Genomic DNA, 17,495 nt, shown 5'->3' with positions numbered 1-17,495 from the left:
AAGAAGGCATGAGTAATCACCATAACTGTACACAGAGGCCCTAGTGGGACTCAGGAATCTGAATTTATAACAAACTCACTCACAGGGTTCAGATGCTGGTAATCCTCAGATTATACTATGGAAAACACCCTTCAAGTACTGGTTTCTTTAGAGTTCAGCCCTAGGTCCTTGCCCATATTACAACCAATCACTCGGTCTACATACTCTATGTGTGTCCATGCGTGCCAAGTCACTTCAGTTGTGACTGACTCTTTGCGACTCTATGGACTGTAGCCCACCAGGCTTCTCTGTCCATGGGATTCTCCGGGTAAGAATACTGGAGTTGGTTGCCATGCCCTCCTCCAGAGGATCTTCCTGACCCAGGGATCAAACCTGGGTCTCCTGCACTGGTAGGCGGGTTCTTTACCACTAGCGTCATGTGGGAAGCCTGTACTCTATGTGACTTACTCACAAAGCTTCACGATTATCATCTACATGCTGCTGAACTCCAAATATCTATCTCCAGCCCAAAGATCTCTCCTAAATGCTGTATCTATAATGCCAACTGGCTAGCAGATATTAGTAGCTGCTTACAAATCCAAAGTTCAACTTATCTTCCCCTATCCCATCAAATCTCTCTCCTCTGTACTCCCTAGCAGTTTAAAGAATGAAACCTAGGTGCCACCTGTATTTCCTTCTCCTCTCTTTCATCCCATACATTCTATTAATCACTTGGTTTACCTCCTAAATATCAGCCAAATACTGCCACAAGGAAGTAGAAGACTCAAGGTCCTCCTCCTCACTACTTTGAACAGTCTCAAGAAAAATATCCAACTAATAAAAATAAATGAAAAAAAAAAAAGGAAAGAAAAATAAACATGCATGAAGGAGGTATTATTTTGGTATTTCCTCTGAAACTCTTTCTGGTTTTCTAGATTTTAAGAAAGAACAGAAAGAAAGTGTTTTAGTGATATAAACTATTTTAGTAATACTATGAATAATAACTAATCTACTGGGCTGGCTAGACCTAGAACAGAGATTCTATGTATTAAAAATCTGTTACAACAATGACAGAAACAGATAATTCTCTAATCTAAAACTTAAGGCAAACAAATTCTATTACTAATTATATACTTTAACGAGAAATTAGGAGCAAATAACTGCCCTGGTTATGTTATTGGCCGTATCACATTTAAAATTCTACAATATGGATATTAAATAAAATTTAGCAAACTAGAAAAGATGGTAGGTCAGAAAAGGGAAGACAAACATACAATTGACATTTTTTATTACATTAAAAAACACCTAACAGTAGCATTAAAATATTAAATTGCCTCATTTACATGCTCCTCTAACGAATGTACATTCACCAATGTTGTAAAGTCTGCTGCTTACATTTTCCAAAGCTTTTTTTGGAGGGTGACATAATTTTAGTTCTTAGTCTAGACAACACTTCTTATATACTATGGATGTCTAACCTTTTAGTTCTTAATCTAGACAACACTTCTTATATACTATGGATGTCATAACCTTTATAAAAACCTCAGTGGAATCTTAAATGCATACTGTAAAGCAAATGTCTGTCTGAAAATGCTCCATACTATGATAGAACATTCTGGAAAAGGCAAAACTATGGAAACAGTAAAAAGATCAGTGGTTGCTAGGGTTATGGGAAGGAAGAGATAAAAAGGGAGAGCAAAGAGGATTTTTAGCACAGTGAAAATACTTTTCATAATACTATAATGATACATACATGTCATTGTACATGTGTCAAAATCCATACAATATATAACACCAAGGGTGAACCCTGATGTAAACTATGCGCTTTGACAGGCATCATGATGAGTCAATGCAGGCTGATCAATCTTAGCAGCCTGGTATCACGCTGGTAAGGGCTAACAGGGGTGGCTGTGTGTATCCAGGAACAGCTGTGCAAGTGTAGGTGCAGAGGGGATATGGGAGCTCTGTATGATGTTTCACTTAGTTTTTCTAGGAACCTAAAACTACTCTAAGAAACAAAGTCTATTAAAAAAGTGAAAACCTCAGTGGTTACCATCACAATTTCCTAATTACCAAAACTTTAAAATATTAATATTTACATCTTATATTCAAAAGTTATATTAAAATGTAGAGGCATTACTCTAATGTGTTACGGTTTATGAAAATCAGCATAACAGGCTATTAGACTATGCAAACTTGGCCTTTGTCTGCTAAGAATGTACACTATGTAGAAGTTAAGGCTTGAAGGCCTGACGAGCGAACTTCTAACAGACCTCGTAAACTTGGTCTTTAAACTTTCCATACTTGGAAAAACCCCATCTACCTAAGCACATTTCTAATTGGAAAGTACAGCTGAACTAAGCTTCAGGCAAAGGTCCGTATGATGAAGAGCCTGAATTATCTGCCAAATTCAAAGAATGAGCAAAACCAAATCTTAAATACCTAGATTCCACCCTTCGGAAAGTTATTTCTGAATACACAGCTTCATTAATATAGAAATGCTCTCACAAACTCCAAACTAACATTAATGAAGTAGGTAACTGTCATATAGATATAGTTCTATGAAATTATTATACTAGTATGCATTTATTTATCAAGTTTTCTTGGCATTCAAAGTAGATAGTTTATTATTAAAATAGATAATATATTATCTTGAGTTTTGCACATATCTGACAAGCAAAGTCTAATAAGAAAACCTATTTTATGTGAAATTAAAATTACTTTCCTCATTTTTCTGATACCTTCAATAACACTTAATAAATCCTTCCAGGAAAAAGCAGTGGTTTAATTTTCTAAAACTTCAGTTACTTACAACCTTAATCCCAATAAAATCATCAAATTTCAAAATCAGTTTTAGACTTTAAAAGGATTTCACTAATGTGAATTGCTATTTAAAATATTTAGCAAATAAAGTGCATACATTCAGAAATGAAAAATTAAATAGACTGATAGGCACCATTCAAAACAACATTGTAACTGTTATTAAAACAAAACCTTACTTGTCTGGGTTTTTCACTCTGAATGTTGCATTAAGCGCTTTTAACCTGGAGTCTGCCTGGAAAAAATAATTTATTCACTTAATACAATCACATTTCAGGGTATAAATCCAAACAGTTTTATTTTCCCTTTAGAATTAAGCTATTCGAGTATACTTTTCTTCATATTATTTGTGTCAAACACATTAAACATATCCCAAAAAACACCTAGTAGTTTTTTTTAAACACTGCAAAAATAATATTATAAATACATGACATTCAATATCAAAGTAAAACAACTGTAAATACCAACAGGTGAGCAAGCATACAACTCTGCATTATAATAACTCAGAATAGGTTGTGTCAAAAAGTAGTTTACTTTTTCTCTAAATCAAGAAGAACAATGATCTGTATATATAAACTAAATAAAATTATTGCTTTGAAGCCTGTGCATTATTGATGGATTCTCAGATGGAATCTAAACCAAATGTACACTGGTTTTTCTCCTTTTCATGATCAGTACTTTAGAAAAGAAAGAAATATGAAAATGCCTGTACTAAATTAAAACAAGCTACATTGACATCAAACTAATTCCTTTTTAGCTGACAGAAAACATTACAACACAACTCTTAAACAACCTTTACTTATTTCTAGATATTCTGACACAACTATTTAACTACCTTTACTTATTTCTGCTGCTGCTTAGTCGCTAAGTGGTGTCCAAAACTTTGCAATCCTGTGAACTACAGCCAGCCAGGCTCCTCTGTCCATGGGACTTCCCAGGCAAGAATACTGGAGTGGGTTGCCATTTCCTCCTCCAGAGGATTCTCCTGACCCAGGGATAGAGCTCACATCTCCTGTGTTGGCAGGCAGATTCTTTACCACTGAGCTACCTGGGAAACCCCTTCACTTCTACCTTATTTCAAAGGAGAGACAGAGGGATCAACACTAAATAATAATTTCATTGTATAAACTTATACTTAATATACCCAAATCTTATCCTCTTTGTCTATGTCCTCATTTAAAATATATAAATAAATGTATTTTTTTCCCCTGACCAAGGCACAAAAAACATAGGATTCACAGAAGGTAGCTCAATCAGTTAACAATTTTATATCATGATTTGGTTTTGAAAATACCAATCATCCTGAACATTTTATATCATTCCAACTTACAAACCCTAATTACAAATACTCCCCAAATAATAAAACAAACAAACCAGAACAACTAAGGCTTCCCAGATTACATAGCTTTAAAAAAAAAAAAAAAACTGCAATAAATACACCACTCCACAAATCCAGCATCCTAAAACTTTAGACCAAAAGCAATTCAAAGAGCTATCAAGAATATCTAAAGCTTAAGTTGTCATTGAATTCAGGGGATTCTCTTATTTCTAAAATGGGGTATATTTTAGGAATTTCCCTGGCGGTCCAGGGGTTAGGACTCCACACTTCCAATGTAGGGGGCACAGGTTGGATCCCTGGTTAAGAAATGAGGATCCCACACGCCGTGTGGCATGGCCCAAAAAAAAAAAAAGTTTTTAATAAATAAAAGGATATTTTACCAATTCTTGACATTTCTTACATCTGAAAGGCAAAGGAGCTAATGTATGTGAAAGTCCTTTCAATTATAGCATATAGAACTTAAGGCATATATTACTCCCTTGTGTTCTTTAAGTGATTTCAAATTACCAATGTGTTAATGATTTTATAGGTACAGGTAAATGAGATTCTTTAAATAAGGATGAAATTATATAAAACCCATCAGTAAAAATAGAAAATTTTCATGTGTATCTTTTTCTGAATCTCATACTGAATACCATCAATTTATTTTTTACTTTTAATATTACCAATTTACCACTATAGAAGGCATATAAAATGTAAACTATCACCATCCTAACCTTGCTTATCAAACCCTGTCAGGTCAGTCCACTATAATACCCCACTCAATCTGCTCATCATTTCACAAGATTCCATAAAAAGAGAAACTGCCTAAAATGTCATCAAATCAGAAACTTCTCCCCACAGCTAGATCTCTAAGTGAAAGTCACTCAGTCGTGTCCGACTCTGTGACCCCACGGACTATCCAGTCCCTGGAATTCTCCAGGCCAGAATACTGGAGTGGGTAGCCTGTCCCTTCTCCAGGGGATCCTCTCAACCCAGGGATTGAACCCAGGTCTCCCACATTGCAGGCGGATTCTTCACCAGCTGAGCCACAAGGGAAGCCCTACCCAAGTCTGACAGGTTACCGTTCATCCATCTTATCAGATTCCCCACTAAATATCTAAAGAAGCCCTCACACCACTGTTTCACACCACCCTACTCTGTCTTCTTCACTACAGCACTGTCTGAAATCCCCTGGGTCGTTTGCTTGTTTCCTAGCTGTCCATGAAAATATAAGAGCCACAAGGAAAAACACAATGTGAATGGGGCCCCGAGAGCTGCACAACAGCCGCCATGGCACTACTTTAAACTGCATTTTCATTCCTGTATCCCCAGCACTTCCCAATGCCTGGCACAAGAAAAACATGCAATAAGTACACTGGATGGATGGAAAGAAAAACCCGACTATTCTACAGTCCCAACTTACTACCTTCCCATATTCTTTAACCCCCACCTCCCTTTCCCTTTCCAATTCCTATCACATATTATACTTCTCTTGTCCTAGACCTTGTCTTTCCTCTATTTCATTTTCAGATTCTTATCTTCCTCCAAACCTTACCTAGTAAACCATTACCAGCGTGTCCTGTCTCTAACATTCTTCTTCCTTGACCCGTTAGGCTGACTCCACTGCAGGCTTCTCATTATTCAGGTCTCAGCTCAAATGTTCTCTTCAACCATGTGACCCAGTTTGCCCAGAACAGTACTGGTTTACACTTGCTGTCCTAACCTAATTATTAGCAGAGCCTCTTTTTAGTCTCAAAACTGTCTCCATTTGAACAATAAATTATACTGTCATATCTCAAAATAACCCCTTGGGAAAAAATTCCAGCTGTCATATTCTCTCACAATGATAACTGTAACTTTCAAAGTATCTTAAATAGATGTAAATTTAAAGTCTTCAACTACTTCAGTATAAGCTCCATAAGAACATAAGAACATGGAGCTTATGAATGTTTCCAGCTTATTCACAGTTGGATCCACAGCACCTAGAAGAGTACCCAACAGTCTGTAGGTACCTAGCATCTGGAATCTTCAGATTTAGCAGAGATCCTAAAGGCTCAGATTTTGTCTCTGGCAGTTCCTGCTCCAAGCAACAAACAAGGTTCTAGATACTTCCCTAAATTCAGGGAAGTATAAATTCATTTAAGATTTGGGCATATGGATGACACTTACTTTCATGTAACTGGGTTAAAATGGTATTTCTTTAAATTAAAGTAACTAGTTAATATGTTCGTTACTCGAAAGAGAAACTCTCTGATCTCCCTTCAGTGAATTAACAAAAGTATCATATAGACATTCAAGAAAAACAAAGGAATGCCAATATACAACAGTGATGAAATATCTATGTTAAATGAAGAACAAGAGTGGGAAGGTGGGGGGAGGGGAGAGAGTTCCCTAGTGGTCCAGTGGTTAGAACTCTGTGCTCTCACTGTCAAGGGTGTCCGTTGAATGTTTAACCCCTGGTTGGGGAATCAAGATCCCACAAGTCATGTAGCATGGCCAAAAAAAATAAAGCACGGACTTTTATAAAATTAAATTTTTATAATTATCTTGCTGAGTGTGATACTCTAAAAATATTTAAGAAAATGTAAACTCTTAGGCCCAAACTATAGATTAAACATGTCTAGAAGGGAGAAATTAAAGCTTATTTCAATTTGATGATGACAAGCCAATAGCCAAGTTCAAGTATTCTTTTTTTAATTGCAGTATTATTGATCTATAACACTATATTAGCTCCAGTCTGACTCAGAACAATCTCATTTTCACTGAAATATAGTTTCCAACATTCCTTTACCAACCATCTTTATATACATTAATTATATTAAGTAGCTAGTGAAAAGATAAGTAATACAGGATGGTAATTAAGAAGGCCTGGACTTGAATTCAGCCTCGATCACTTATAACTATATGACTGTGGGTTAAGTCACTTTCTCAAGTTCCTGACCTAAAAAGCTGGGATAATACTGAACTAACCTCAAAGGTACTGAGGCAACTGCCAGCAAAAAAAAGCATAAACACTGTATCAGAGTACAGTGCTTAAGCACACAGTAAACATTTAATGTTAATGATATTCAGACAAAATGCTGCTTTTGGTTCTAAACTTTTTTTTCTTAACAATTTTGATAATCTTTTAAAATTATCTTCCTAAAAACATTCTTATCTGTCATCTTACAACAATGTTTGTCAAGTTTTGGGCCCATGGAAGTCAGTATGTCTGCAATGAACTCTAGGATTCAGTATTCTGAACAATCCCAACAAATTGAGACTCATGAAGCCAACTGACCACACTTGAAGAAACACTGAATTTAAAAAAATTTTTTACATCAAAAAACTAGTTGCATGCTAAAAAGAAAAAACACTGAATTATAAGTACTCAGCCAGCAATTCAACCTTTTCTGGAAGCCTCAAAGTAACCACTATCAACAACTAATACTGAATCCACCTGTGATGCAATGAAGCCCGAGAGGCTACAAAGGTGTGTGGGGATTTGGCACCATGCCACAGACCCCAGTACTGCAGTGTCTGATTCTCATATCACTGTTATACTTACCAGCAGGCTCAGCTGTCAATTCTCACTATTGTCACAGTATGCCTATCTCCAGCAGTATTCACCTTTAGACCTTTAAAACTTTCTAGTAGGCTGCAGACTAAAAATAGTCAAGTTTGTTTGGATAACTACAATAAAATTAACTGGATACTATCTGAAAGGACCAAAGTATACCTGTAAGCACTGTAGTAAGTTATGTCACATCCATCTGAACATCTCAGAAGTCAGTTCTAAATCCCACCTTTTGACTGTGATCAGATTAGTTATAACTACCAAATACACAACCTCTAGATAAGAGAAGTGAGTCTTTCTCTCTGTATGTGTATATGAAGTGAAGTGAAGTGGAGTGAAGTCACTCAGTCATGTCCAACTCTTTGCGACCCCGTGGACGGTAGCCACCTGGCTCCTCTGTCCATGGGATTCTCCAGGCAAGAATACTGGAGTGGGTTGCCATTTCCTTCTCCAGGGGATCTTCCCAACCCAAGGATCGAACCCAGGTCTCCTGCATTGCAGGCAGACACTTTAACCTCTGAGCCACCAGGGAAGCCTGTCTATATATATATAGATGTACACAAATGCATGTACATGTTTGAATGTATGCATGAATGTACATGCATGTGTTAGTCCAAAAGCTTCCATTTCCTTGCAAGTTTTTCCAAATTCTCCCTATAGATTTTACTTCTAGTCCATTTCAATTTCTACTTTTCAAATTATTAATACTGTGTATAGAGTATTACCTTTCAAAGATTTTATAAAAGTGAAACTAGGATTTTACATAAGGCTACCCAAATATAAAACATTGTATCTAAACACTTAGGTAGCATCTTTTCACACACAAAATTCAAAACACTCTGTAAACAGAAGAGTCTAAATGGATGAGGAAATTCATGAATTTTCTCAAGGCCACCCAGTTATGCCCAAAAACTGCGCTAAGGACAAACAACTGAAAACCAGTTACTAAAATAATGACTAAAACAATGACTAAAAGTTTTTAAATTTTCTATTATATAAAGAGACATCACCAAAAAAAATATTTCAGTTTGTTCTTTTCTTTAATATTAGCTCCTAAGAAATCATGGACTAGTTCTCATAAAATTCTATCAAAATATAAACAATTTTTTAAAGTCAGAGTTATTTCAAATCATCTTTAAAATTCCATTATTCTTTTTTTGAGCACCATAGTGAGTTACAGCTAAGAAAATACTAATTTTCATGTTATCTGAAGTTTCAGATAACTCATAAGTTGAACCAGTAAGTTAAAATTGGTTTATGAAAAAATTAGACACTTAATTACATTTTCTGTGCAGAAAAAAATGTTTTCTCCTGTCTTTTTGTGTTAAAATTAAAATACCTATATGCAAATATATAAATCTCTAGTTCTTAAAATTACTGTAAAGACATTCTGTTCTTGCTGCTTAAATCTACTGAACTTCTGTTATTGCAATATCATATGAACTGTTTATCAACTTATATATCAAATTATATTACTTTTTCTTCTTACCTATTCTGTTTACATAAGAGATGAAAACTTTTAAAAATTTGCAATGTTAAATTACTTTTGGAAACAAGAGGGAGGGGAGAGCAGAGCAGAGTGAGGGCAGTCATCTTATGACTGACACACTCTTTAATTTTTAGGCAACAGTTCCATTCCCAAACACTAACTTCTAATGATCAAGTATGATAAGCAATCAAAACCTAATTAAACCTGTATCACTGATACAAAATGAATCCTATGCCCATTCAAAACTGGCCACCATGTCTCAGTATACAAAATAAGCGTGACTGATGGCTACTCTTTCAGCCTACTAAGATAGGAAAACCCAAGTTCAACCCTTTAGAAGTGTCTTTTCTATCTAACAGAGTAAGCAATTATGCAGGCACCACTGAGAGTGACAGTGATAAGGACAGAGGAAAGAAAAAAACATAAAAAGCATAATATGACTATACTGTGGGAAAAATCTATAGCTTATACCTAAATTATTGCTTCAAAATGTTCTTTCCCAAGAGAATTAAATTCATACATAAATATGCCCATTATAGTCTCACTATTAACAAAAATTACACCAATCAAAAATAAACTGCATTGCTTCTTTAAAAACTTTACCAGAGATATTAGATGTAAAGCCTATTTCCAACATTCACTCATACAACATTCACTTCCAATAAATAGCAGGTACCCATTAAGGCATGGCACTGTGCTAGAAATTGTTAACAGACATAACAAATTATTTCATACAATTACCCTTACCTTCAGCTGAAATCCAGTTTCATTTACTGTCTCTTTCCAGTTGCCTTCCTAAAAATTAAAGATAACTTTAGATATCACTGTAAAATAGCCCATAAGTAATATCCCAAATAAAATACCCATCGTTCTGTTCTTCTTTCATGGGAGATGGGGGAGAGGGGTTAAAAAAGAATTCTTTTCACTGCAAAATTACACATACAATCCAGATTCCAAAAGATTACCAGAGACAGCCCCAAGATTTTATAGATCTGGGATTGAAAAAACTAAAGACTAACTTTGATACCATTTAAGTGATACCAAAAAGTACAATCTTTAGTATCTTTAAGTATAAAAATGTTAGCCAAAAGAATGATATAATACTTTGGAAATTCAAAACAAAACAAACCATGAAATACATATAAATTAACAAAGGGCAGCTCTAAGAGAATCCTTAAGAAGAAGCATTCCATAATTTAAAATTTTAAAAATCCCAAGTCAAATGAAATTTTTTAAAAGACTAAAGAAAAGAAAAATACCTGTGTTAAAAACAAATAGAAGATTTTGTCTCTACAAAGGATGGGATGTGAAGCAACTCTCAAGAGGAAGTTTTCTAAACCAATTCGTCGTCTTTCCACAAAATCCGGGTCCATGTTGTCAGCAGAGAGTTTATGCCAAACAAATTCTGCCTAGATAAACAAAACAATCATGAAGAATAGTCTCAATGCTAACTACTTCTAAACTACACCACCATTTCACTCCTTACCCTTTTTTCTGGTAGAGGTGGCACAACAATATGTGGATAGTAAACTAAAAGGTAGTTTCTCAACAACTCAAATTCACTATACCGCCTCCACAGTGAGTCTGTTAGGACACTCTGACCATCACTATGTTCAACTGACCTGAAAAAGACAGAATAAGATTTCTAGTGTTTTTTAAAAATACAAATGCATGCATACGACCTCCTTTAAAACTGATAACTCCATTTACTGAATGCTTATGAACCAGGAGGGCTATGAACCAGGCACTGAGAACTTTTCATGTATTATTTAATTCCTACAACAAACCTGGTGAAGCAGGGATTACTGTCCCCATTTCACAGATGAGAAAGCAGCTGCACGGTATATGCTCTTCCTTCAATCACAAAGATTTGTGGGTAGAGCACTCAGATCCATCTGATTCCCAAGCCCTCATTCCTAACCACTTTCCTCCATTATAGAAAACCTATTTGAACTTGAGAGAAATAGTCATATTAGGAATATTCTTCTCAACAAAAGCCTCAATATAAAATAATTGAGTTAACATAATGGCTGGCTTTACAATATAGTAAAAGTCTGGCTTCACCAGTGCTTCATTAAAGAAAAAAGTACTTTTAACTGCCACAATGAAAGAACAACTCCTGCCACAATGAGAGAACAACATTCATGCCAAAGACCATGACACCAAAAAAGCCCTCAGTTTAACATCATCAAAGAATCAGATGCATCCAAGTGCCAGAAAAGATCCACAAAAGTAAAATGTCAATTAACTCTGAAAGAGTGGCAACAAGGGATGTAACAAATCAATTCTAGTCTTATACTTAATATAAACAGCTGCAGGCAATGCCATGAGTCATCCATATAAAAGTTCAATTTGGGGGAAAGCTGGGTAAAATCATAAAAATAATATTTGAAATTATTTTGACTATTTATCATTTCTGCTAGCATAATGACTATTAGAAAACATTAGCCTTCTAAACATTATCGGAACCTTCCCATTTCCTAATAGAAAATAACTTACAGATCCTCCAAGAAACATGCATATAACCAAAATGTGCATTTGTGCATGTACAGTATAAAGGCAGAGGCTAAATCAGTCTCAGAATAAAGTCTTGAGAAAATGGATACACCATGTCATGCTCAACACAAGATGTTCATTGTTTTTATTATTTATATATTGTTTGCTAAATTAATTCACTGTACATTAATTAAAAAGGGAAACATAATATGAAATTCAAAATATACAAATGGCTTTCATGGCAAGATATAGGATTATTAAATGATAATTCATTTTAAAGAGCTGACCTAACCATTAGCTGACTAAAACTGTTCTAATTCAGATTTTCAACTTCAGCTAAAAAAACATATCTTGGGTTAATATCAAGTTTCAAATTATTCAAAATTATTACCAACAGAGCCCAAATCTTGCTAAAAAATAGATAAATATAGCCTATAGGCAGTATACCTAAAGGCTGTTAGAAGAGCTGCTACAAGTTGTTTTTGCTTTGTTTTATTTCAAAGGCCACAAAAAGAAGTCAGCGGAAGCTACCTAAAAGCATAGAGAAGACTTTCTTTGGACCACAAAACTACCCCATTTATCCAATCATTTAGTAAATGTTTAATAGCACATAATTGGTTTCACTTGCAATATTTAAATTAAATTTAACCGTTTAAACCATTTAATATGACAAAGTATATAGGATCTTTAGCCCTGCTTTACAAATTAGAAGAATTAAGGAAAGACATCATATAGCTTCCCAAGACAAAGAGGCACTCTTACCTGTTAATACACACAATGTTCTTACCTATTTTAAAAGGGTTCATACTTAATGAACAGCAAAACATAAAAATCTCTGGAGAAATTAAAATCAATGACCTTAGCCTTATTAATCCTTAGCCCATTAAACTGTAGCACGATAGGCAACTGCTAAACTGACTTTTTTCTTGAGTCCACAGAGTAGGTAGAAGAGCTATGTGATAAAGTTGAACTTTTAGTCAATGTCAAGGCTCAACAATATTCATAGTGTCGAAGATACTCTGCATAACACTGAATTACAGCAAGAATTCTACATGACCAAATTAATAACTTCCAGGGTTCTGTGGCTGAAGGTCAGCTATAGTGCTGACAAAATTATTTAGAAACAATATCTATAAACAGTAATTTTCAAAGTGGATGTGTATATGATATGGGATAGGCAAGACTTTAAGACAGGGAAAACACAAGTCATAAAGAAAAAAAGATAAATTTGACTATCTTAAAATGTAAAGCTTTTGTATTTGAAAGATAAAACTATGGTCCATGGCTTATTTGCTTCAAAAACACTTGGAACTTAAGCTTAAAATGTGTTAATTCCTGGACCCCACTCAAAATTCTGTAGCTTAACAGATTTTCCAACTGATTCCTATATATGTTAAAGTTTAAGAATCACTGTTTTAAAATAAATGAAATATAAGCGTGACAGTCAACTCAATATCCTTTTGTGTACATTATTCACTGATGATCCACTTAGATATTTATCCAGAGGCTAACTATATTACTCACATATGGTCACTTCTAACTCCAACTTTTGAATTATAATTCTCTATACATTTCAAAGTCAAGAGTAAACAACTATAATAAATAAAGAGTAAACAACTATAAATTATTCCAGATTACTGAAATCAAGAGGTTCTTCTAGCAGTAAAGCTAATCAACAGCTAATTTCATTGTTGAACTGGATGAAGAAACAGGCATATACTAAAAATATCCTTTTCAGTTTTAAATTTAAGAATTTACTTAAAAAGCTAGAGCCAATACAAATTTCTAAAGTATGATATTTTAAAATGGCTAATTAAACTTAAAAAAAAAACAAAACTCTCATGGGACCATACTTTTTTTAAATTAACTTAAAAGTTTCTGATACATATGCATGTATGTACACAGGCAGGATACTTCCCTGATCCACCGGGCAGGTCCCTCTACTTTTCTTTAAAAAATATGGACTATACTTTTTTATTAATTTTTTTTATATTTTGGCCGCACTGCACAGCATGTGGGATCTAATTTCCCCAACCAGGGATCAAACCTGCACACCCTGCACTGGAAGCATGGAGTCTTAATGGACTACCAGGGAAGCCCCCCCTATTTGTTTTAACTGAAAAGTATTTCTTCTCAGCCCACACAAAGAAAAGAGCTTGTCGATGTAGTCTTTTATATAAACAATTTATAATAAGCAAAATTCCCAGGTGGTGCAGTGGTAAAGAATTCACCTGCCAATGCAGCAGATGCAAGAAACGTGGGTTCGATCCCTAGGTCAGGAAGAGGCCCTGGAGAAGGAAATGGCAACCCACTCCAGTATTCTTGCCTGGGAATCCCATGGACAGAGAAGCCTGGTGGGTCACAAAGAGTCAGACATGACTGCACACACACACACACACACACACACACACATCCTTTGCTTTTCTCTGGACAAAACAGTTCAATTCATTTAACTTTTTCCTTATGAAGTAAAAGACTTTTCTGGTGAGTTTTTTAAATAAATAAGTTTATTTATGGCTGTGCTGAGTCTTCCCTGCTGTGTGGGCTTTTCTCTAGTTGCGGTGCGCGGTGGCTTCTCTTGCTGGGGAGCACAGGCTCTAGGGGGCGGGCCTCAGTAGTTGTGGCTCCCGAGCTCTCGAGCACAGACTCAACAGTTGTGGCACATGAGCTTAGTTACTCTGAGGCGTGTGGGGTCTTCCCAAACAGGGATGAACCCGTGTATCCCGCATGGGCAGGCCTGTGATGTGGATGGGATCTGGATGTTACTTGACACTAAAGCAAGAACCAAGTAACATCCAGTAACCTTCGTTCTCCCTCCAAAACAAATACATTCAAATTTAGCTAGAGTACCAGAGTAAAAGAAAACCTGGTCACCTGTTAAAAAGTAAAGAAACAAAAAGACAATGACCTGTAAATAATTCCATTATACAACAGAATTTGCATCAACAGCTACCAAAGCTTTTTCTAACTTCAGACATAATTCTCATCACTCACCTTGTTTCAATGAGGTAAGCAGTATATGTTTCCTGCATGTTCATGGCATTTCTTCCGGTTCGCTTTTCTGCTTCTGAAACACTAATTTCTATCTTCTTCAACGAAAAATTACTTTCTGTCATCTGAATAAAAATAGAACAACAAAAAACTTTTTAAATGATACTGAAAAAAACCCCAGCTATTATAATCAAATCCATTATTAGTACATATCTCAGGTTACTTTTTTTTTTGTCTCTTGCATTACTAGTGGTTACTAAATGACATCAGCAAATGATACGCCTCTTTTTATCAGCATGTAGCACATTAAACTTTTCCAGAAGCTATTTTAGCAAGTGCCATAGATTTAATTATTAAAATGTAGGCATGATTATAGGAGAAAAATATTAAAATAAAAAGCATACCTACAGAAAAAGAGACACAGATGTACAGAACAGACTTTTAGACTCTGTGGGAGAAGGCGAGGGTGGGATGTTCAGAGAGAACAGCATTGAAACAAGTATACTATCAAGGGTGAAACAGATCACCAGCCCAGACTGGATGCATGAGACGGGTGCTCAGGGCTGGTGCACTGGGAAGACCCAGAGGGATGGGATGGAGAGGGAGGCGGGAGGGGGGATCGGGATGGGGAACACATGTAAATCCATGGCTGATTCATGTCAATGTATGGCAAAAACCACTACAATATTGTAAAGTAATTAGCCTCCAACGAATAAAAATAAATGAAAAAAAAAAAGCATACCTATCACTTAAATGACCAAGAATAAATCTATATAGAAATATATAAGAAAAAACTTAAAAACACTGTTTACAAGATGAATGGTCCTCAATACTGACATCTTTTTATTTTACCAGTCAAATCAAATATAAAATGCTGTATGACAAAAGGTGAAATTTTCAGCTTTCAGCTTTAAAAATTAAAGCTGAATTTTAAATTTTTTTAAAAAGAAGGAGCCATCATACATTTGAGCATAAATTTGCCTAAACGTTTTGGCAGTGGTTAACAGGCTCCACTGTGAGATAGCAGGTTTTTCTTTTTTGTAAATATTGTTTTTATTGATTTATTCATTTTTTACTGAAGTATAGTTGATTTACAATGTTGTTTTAATTCCTGGTATACAGCAAAGATATTCTTTAATATATATTCTTTTTCATTTTATTTGTGATTATAGTTTATTACAAGATAATGAACAGAGTTCCCTGTGCTATACACAGGACCCTGTCTATCTGAGATAGTAGGTTTTAAGAACAGGAAACTTCTTTCTTTTCCTGCTAGATCATCCCCAGGTCTGTATCAAACAACATCACTGGTGGTTCACAGGCTCTTTGTGCCACTGAAGAAAGAAAATGAAAGTGAAGTCATTCAGTCCTGCCCAACTCTTTGCAACCCCATGGACTGTAGCCTACTGTGCTCCTCCATCCACGGGATTTTCCAAGCAAGAGTACTGGAGTGGGTTGCCATTTCCTTCTCCAGAGGATCTTCCCAACCCAGGGATCAAACCTGGGTCTCCCGCATTGTAGGCAGACGCTTTACTGTCTGAGTCACCAGCGAAGTCCTGCCACTGAAGGAGGGTCTTGAATACACCCAAACTATCTCCAAGTTTAAACAAGAAAGACACAGTGAGGCCATGCGATAACTGCTGTTCTTTTCTTTTTGTTCCCTTGCTTTTTTTTTCTCCCTTTCTCCCTGAACTTTCAAAGTTCAGAGGTGGGTTTTAATTAAAAAGCATTATATTGCACTACAACCGGGGGTGGTTTGTGAAGAAGAGATATAAGTAAAAAGATGGATATACCAACAAGTTAAAAGAAAAAGCGGTATGTAATAAAAATCCATGATGATACTTTACACAGAAAATTAAATCTGTATGCTATGAAGACAGAATAAGCTATGTGACAATACACAAAATTAAATCAGTGATGAATGAAGATGACATGCTTAGAAAGTACCCCAAAAGCTCTAAAGAATAATGGAGGAGGTAAAGATGCTAAAAGAAAATAAAGGACAGAGAACTAAAAATGAACCCAAAACAAAACTACTCTGTTGCCAAACAAGACAAATTTTTAAGTTTTATGTTCATGTAGTAAAAGAGAAAACAAGATAGAGAAAAATCATTCAACTGAAAGAAAGCTCAAGAAATTACATAAGCATAAACCACTCAACATCAGGATTATGAAGTCCTCACTGGTTGAGATTATACATATAAAAAGTTTTGGCCTACAGCCAAGCACTGATTTATCTACCAAGTACTTCACTGAAAAATTCTCTGAATTCTAGAATCAGAAACTGATAAAACAAATTATTTCCCACCAAAAAGATAGTGCACATTAATCATAAAATTTACCCCATTATGCCATCCAAATAATTACACAGAAGGGAAAAATAAAAGTATAAAATCAACTATCATAAAAACTAAAGACAGGCACATAAAAATATCAGCAGAGATTGGTAGATGATATAAAATTGCTAATACTGTCATACTAAAGTACAAACAGTGCCATGAATAGCATAACTAATGTTAAAAGGACACATTAAAAAGATTTAGAAATGGATAAACTTGATGACTGGAAGATGAGACTAGGAGTGTGTTTTAAAGAGAGAGATAATATTTTATGTATTTACTTTTAAATTGAAGTAACGTTGATTTACAATGTTGTATTGGTGAAACACAATGTTTTAGATGTATTAAAAGTGGACTTCTCATCAGAGTAAAGAATATCATTAAAGAATGATGCTACACTCGTATCCTATACTTACATTCAAAGAATAACATCCCAAATGTAGATGCTCGATATGTGAATCACTACTTCCCACCTGACTTAAGACCAAATATATATAAAAGATG

At 35.1% G+C, this 17,495-nt stretch overlaps 1 protein-coding gene across 1 annotated transcript in view; it reads right to left on the bottom strand.

Moving 5' to 3' along the window:
- The window catches only part of SNX4 (sorting nexin 4), a 51,875-nt gene that overhangs the window by 23,308 nt on the left and 11,072 nt on the right, over positions 1-17,495 (bottom strand). The window contains exons 2-6 of the mRNA XM_061166970.1: positions 14,656-14,777; positions 10,652-10,787; positions 10,425-10,574; positions 9,913-9,960; positions 2,979-3,034 (exon numbers count right to left, since the gene is read on the bottom strand). Of these exons, the coding sequence (XP_061022953.1) occupies positions 2,979-3,034; positions 9,913-9,960; positions 10,425-10,574; positions 10,652-10,787; positions 14,656-14,777 (512 nt within the window). The remainder of the gene's footprint in view (positions 1-2,978; positions 3,035-9,912; positions 9,961-10,424; positions 10,575-10,651; positions 10,788-14,655; positions 14,778-17,495) is intronic.

Source organism: Dama dama, chromosome 19, assembly GCF_033118175.1.
Source record: "Dama dama isolate Ldn47 chromosome 19, ASM3311817v1, whole genome shotgun sequence".
NCBI lineage: Eukaryota > Metazoa > Chordata > Mammalia > Artiodactyla > Cervidae > Dama > Dama dama.
This window is presented reverse-complemented; position numbering and strand designations above follow the sequence as displayed.